At 32.4% G+C, this 4,528-nt stretch overlaps 1 protein-coding gene across 2 annotated transcripts; it reads right to left on the reverse strand.

Annotated features, from left to right (window-relative positions):
- Positions 1-1,667: 1,667 nt before the first annotated feature.
- LOC145128729 (mitochondrial metalloendopeptidase OMA1-like) lies at positions 1,668-4,227 on the reverse strand. 2 transcript variants are annotated; one of them, XM_079063535.1, is made up of 3 exons: positions 4,086-4,227; positions 2,343-3,781; positions 1,668-1,910 (listed from the first exon to the last, which is right to left on the reverse strand). In XM_079063535.1, the coding sequence occupies exons 2-3, from the start codon at positions 3,192-3,194 to the stop codon at positions 1,761-1,763; spliced, it is 1,002 nt and encodes a 333-aa protein (XP_078919661.1). In that variant the 5' UTR covers positions 3,195-3,781; positions 4,086-4,227; the 3' UTR covers positions 1,668-1,760. The 2 variants fall into 2 exon arrangements, with proteins under 2 accessions (XP_078919661.1, XP_078919660.1); XM_079063534.1 differs by having other exon boundaries at positions 2,343-4,227.
- Between the last annotated feature and the right edge of the window lie 301 nt (positions 4,228-4,528).

A 4,528-nucleotide genomic window follows, 5' to 3' on the forward strand; every position in this document is an offset into this window, starting at 1 on the left:
GCCACAATTATACATAAATAATGAATAAAAAACATCTTATTTGACAAATAAGCATTTACATTTTCGAGAAATCAAAGATAATTTATAATTTTTTTGTAAATGACTAACAAGTTGACGTGTCAAGCCCACTAGAGGATAAATTTTGTAACTTTAAATTCAGTATTTAGTCTTATCTTATTATAAAATGTAGTATGTTTATATGTTTTATAATTATTTTGTGATGAGAGACGATCACCGGGAAGCCTTGTTGGTTGACTTGGAAAGTGTGTGTGTCGAATACATCTCTCTGATTGATGCACTAAAAATGGCCTAAATAAACTACATAAATAATGCAAAGACCAAGGCTAGTCATGAAACATTATATAATTAAATAACCTAACTTAAAACCATTAAAGGGGTGGACGACTAAAAAAAACAAAAACAAAAAAACAAAAGCAAAGAATAGAGAAAGCATCATAACCCAAGAGATGATAAATATAAAAGAGCTCTTTATTAAGCCAACATATATATATATATATATATATATATATATATATATATATATATATATATATATATATATATATATATATATATATATATATATATATATATATAATTATGGCTAAATGCAATAAATAACAACTTATTTTCACTTATGTGTATTATAGCATCCACCACACCATTGTATTTTCTATCTTTTTTCTTATTAAGACATTGTAGAACAAAAAAATGTAACTAGTTATAGTAGTGTACTTTCAAATTTTATTCTTCTTAAGACCATTATTATACTTTGAAAAATATATACGGTTTAAAGAATGTGATGTGATGATCAATTATTTTATTCATTTCACTGTGACACTGATCATCCAAAAGCATAACGTGTTGCTTGGTTTATAGAATGTGATCATGACGATGAATTAGACAGCAATGCATTATAAAACAAGACTAAATTGCATCATTTTTTTGTCCCTTTGTTTAGGTGCACTTTTGGGATGAGGTCCAAAATAAAATCATTTAGCAATTCCAGTCCTTATTAGAGGGTCAAATGACGCATTGGTCCCTGAGCGTCAACTTTAATAGAAAATCTATTACATTTTTTTACAATGACAATTTGCCCTTTCATTTTGGACGCAAATGGTAAAAACTAAAATACCATAGGATCAAAACGGTAAAAAATTACATATAGTAAAATATTCGGAATAGATGATTTTTTAATCTTTCTGTGTGACGCTTTTGTATGTTTTTGGTACACAGTAATTATATTCCTTGTTTTAAGTTAGGGATGATGAAGGTAGTAGTGGTGGTGGTGGTAAGACGTTAAAGAAGATTTAATAACAAATTCAAAAGTAGTAAGTAAGGGCAAATTGGTCATTTTAAAATTTTAACAGATGCGTTGTTAAAGTTGATGATCCGGGGACCAAAAGCGTTATAAAACACTTTAAGAAGGACCGAAATTGCAAAAAAAAATCCTATTGGACTTGATCCAAAAAGAACATCTAAAGACAAGGACAAAAAAATGTAATTTAGTTCTAAAACAATAAAAGACAAAGCGACAATATTGGAAGACTTGTAAGTCAATGGAAATTTATGTCCAAAATCTAATTATATGTCCTTTATTAGTCCCCACATCACAATTAAGTGTCTTAGGCCTCAAGGCTGATGTGAACAGCTCAATAGAAGACAAGTTCTATAATGTTCTGTCTAAATTTTCATATTATATATTAATTACATTTAAATAAAACTATTGTTGCATGCTAGAACTCATGTCTTTAAGGATTTTATACATTTAGTTGCAACACCAGCAAAAGATTTGACATGGTGTTTACAAGATCTGGCATGACAAATTGATACAAAATTAGCTGTCCGATTGTGAACCAGAGGTTCTTTGTAATCTGTTCAGCTGCATGTCTTGCTACAGCATGTGCAACCTACAGCCATATTAATGTTTAGCAAAAAGACAAAACACATTTTTCACCATTAACTAATTGTCTAAACAACCCTTTGAGCGACAAAACCATCAATTTAATGGTCAAGTGAGTAACCTAGATCAAGATCTTGTTGAGAAAAGAAATATGGGGAAATTATCATGAAATCCATCTTTTTTTTTCTTAGGTGTGAATTGTGATTGATAAATAAAAGTGTTATATACAAAAAGTAGCATTCAACTAATCCTTTTAACTACTTCCCGCCTCATTATTCATTTCTTATCATCCTATCAAGTCATTTCTTAACAAATATTAAACAAAAATGATGATCATTACAAAGTACACATAAATAGTCATACTAGTTCTTAATACAAAAATAGTCATATACATATGTAAAGGAATTTAATTGATATGAAAAGGTGAATAAAAGCATACCTCATGTCCAATGATGGTGGCAATCTCTTCATCAGTTCTAAAGTGCTCTAATAACCCTGTAAACACAACAATCTTTCCACCAGGCAAACAAAAAGCATTTACAACGTGGTCATTCACTACCAAAACTTCCCAATTTAACCCCTCCAAATGACCAGTAGCCGATTTTTCCCCCTTTTCTTTCCCCTTCTTCCGACTTTGATCCACCCACATATCATCTTTTGCACCAGTCTCCTCTGTCATCGCCATTAAAGTCTCCGATGCAGCTCCACTCTGAGAAGCATAATTGAAAGCAGTCCATACTTGCTCTTTCTTCAATCCTCTTTGCAATGCTTCGATTATGTCCTTTGAAATTAATCTCACCCTAATGCTTTCTGGGTGAATTTTTCCTTTGAACCCAGCCTTGATGTTCTTAAACTGAGACTCACCAATCATTCTCTCCAAATTTTTCGACAACAAAACAAGATGCCTCCGTTTTGTGTAAGGTATCGTCTCAACATTCCCAAAATATACAGTTATCCCAATTCCAGATCCCACTAACACAGCTATCAAAACGTTCTTGGGGTTATCAGACCATCTTCTTCTGTATCCGAAATGCCTAACTTGTCGTGAATCGACATAGTAATATCTATTACCAGTTGCATATAATCCAGAGTTTAAGCTTCTATCAACACGTACAGGTGGAAACAGAGAAATTTTCGAAACCCTAAGAGGGTAATATGCACTACAAGTAAGCTTACTCAATTGATTACTATGTGCGTTTCGGATTGTGTTTTTGGGAGCTGTTAATTTGGAGGTGAAGTAACTAGAAATTGCATCAAAACCTAGTTTTGACCACCTTCTATACCATGCCATTTTTTGAGCTTACAAAAAAAACCAGGCTCAAAATAAGCTTTGTAGAGTGTAGAAAGCGATAGACGGTTGGCATATAGAAGAGTTTGTTGTACTTGTACAAGAAACAACAATGGCGTGATTCGGCATACAGGAATCCAGAAAGGGAGAAATCTGAAACTTCAAAAGGGAAAATGGACTGAATTAACAAACACCTGATTATGTTGGTTGTTATTCCCTTTTGTCTTGTCTCTAGTGGTAGTATAAACAGACCTTATGTTTTAGGAAGAAGGCAGCTAAGAATTATTAAGAATTTAAGATTGTTCTTCTTGGAGAGTCCTTTCCTCTCGAATGTATCAGAGCATCTCTATGTTTTCCCTCTGTTCATTGCTAAAATTTTACTTTTCCAACAGTAAGTAGAAGAAAAAGTCATGTGGGTTTTAGCAACTATGGGATAAAAAGTCTTTTAAAAAGATTATGTGAGCACATGGAAGCTCATCAGATTACAAGAAATGTTTTCTGTTTTCCAGTTTTCTGCAATGCAAGAGCAAATAGAGGGACATTTCATGTACTTGTATTGCTGCAACAACATAGACTCTGTGGTCGATGCACTGATCAAAATAAGATATTAGTCGATACAACACGATACAACCACTAATGTAAGTACAAAAGGGTCGTCTACTGTGAAGCAAGGGAAATAACTGACTTCGGAAGCATATCCTCCCTTACACAGTTAATAACGGATTTTGCACACAAAAAACATAAAAGCGTATGTGCATCATTTTCGGCAACGCTAAATTTATATCTGTACTATCTTACAGCGCCCAATTTGTGCGTTTTGTAGACAAAATAGAACAATCTCATGAACCAATGAGAATTAGGTCAAGCAGAAAAAAAGGAAAGGGGAAAACTTACCAAGTGAACAAAGATGACTCGAAATTGAGAAGGAGAGAGATGAATCGGCAATGGAGTTTCATGTCCATACCTCGCTGGTGGTGACCATGGATAGGTGAACGCGTTGGGAAGATGTTTGGATTTCATTTTGAATTATGTAGAAGGCTTATCAACGAGGGAAAAAGGAGATTTTAAAAAAGTATTTGGTTTAGCTAAAACAAAAGTCAATAAGCTAAAACAAAAGTTAAGTCGGTAAGTTAAAAAATGTTTGGCTAACTTATTGATTTTTGCTTGTTTTTTATTCTAATAAGTCATAAGTCATTCCAAAAAGTCACAAATTATAACTTCTTCAAAACTCATTTTCAAAGGCTAAACCAAAAGTTATTTTAAAAGTCCTTATTAAATATCCAAACACTTTTTTTAAGTCATTGACTTTTCAAAAAGTCAATAAGTTAAAAATGAGA

Source organism: Lactuca virosa, chromosome 8 (assembly GCF_052849685.1).
Source record: "Lactuca virosa cultivar CGN04683 chromosome 8, Lactuca_virosa_CGN04683_v6, whole genome shotgun sequence".
Lineage (NCBI taxonomy): Eukaryota > Viridiplantae > Streptophyta > Magnoliopsida > Asterales > Asteraceae > Lactuca > Lactuca virosa.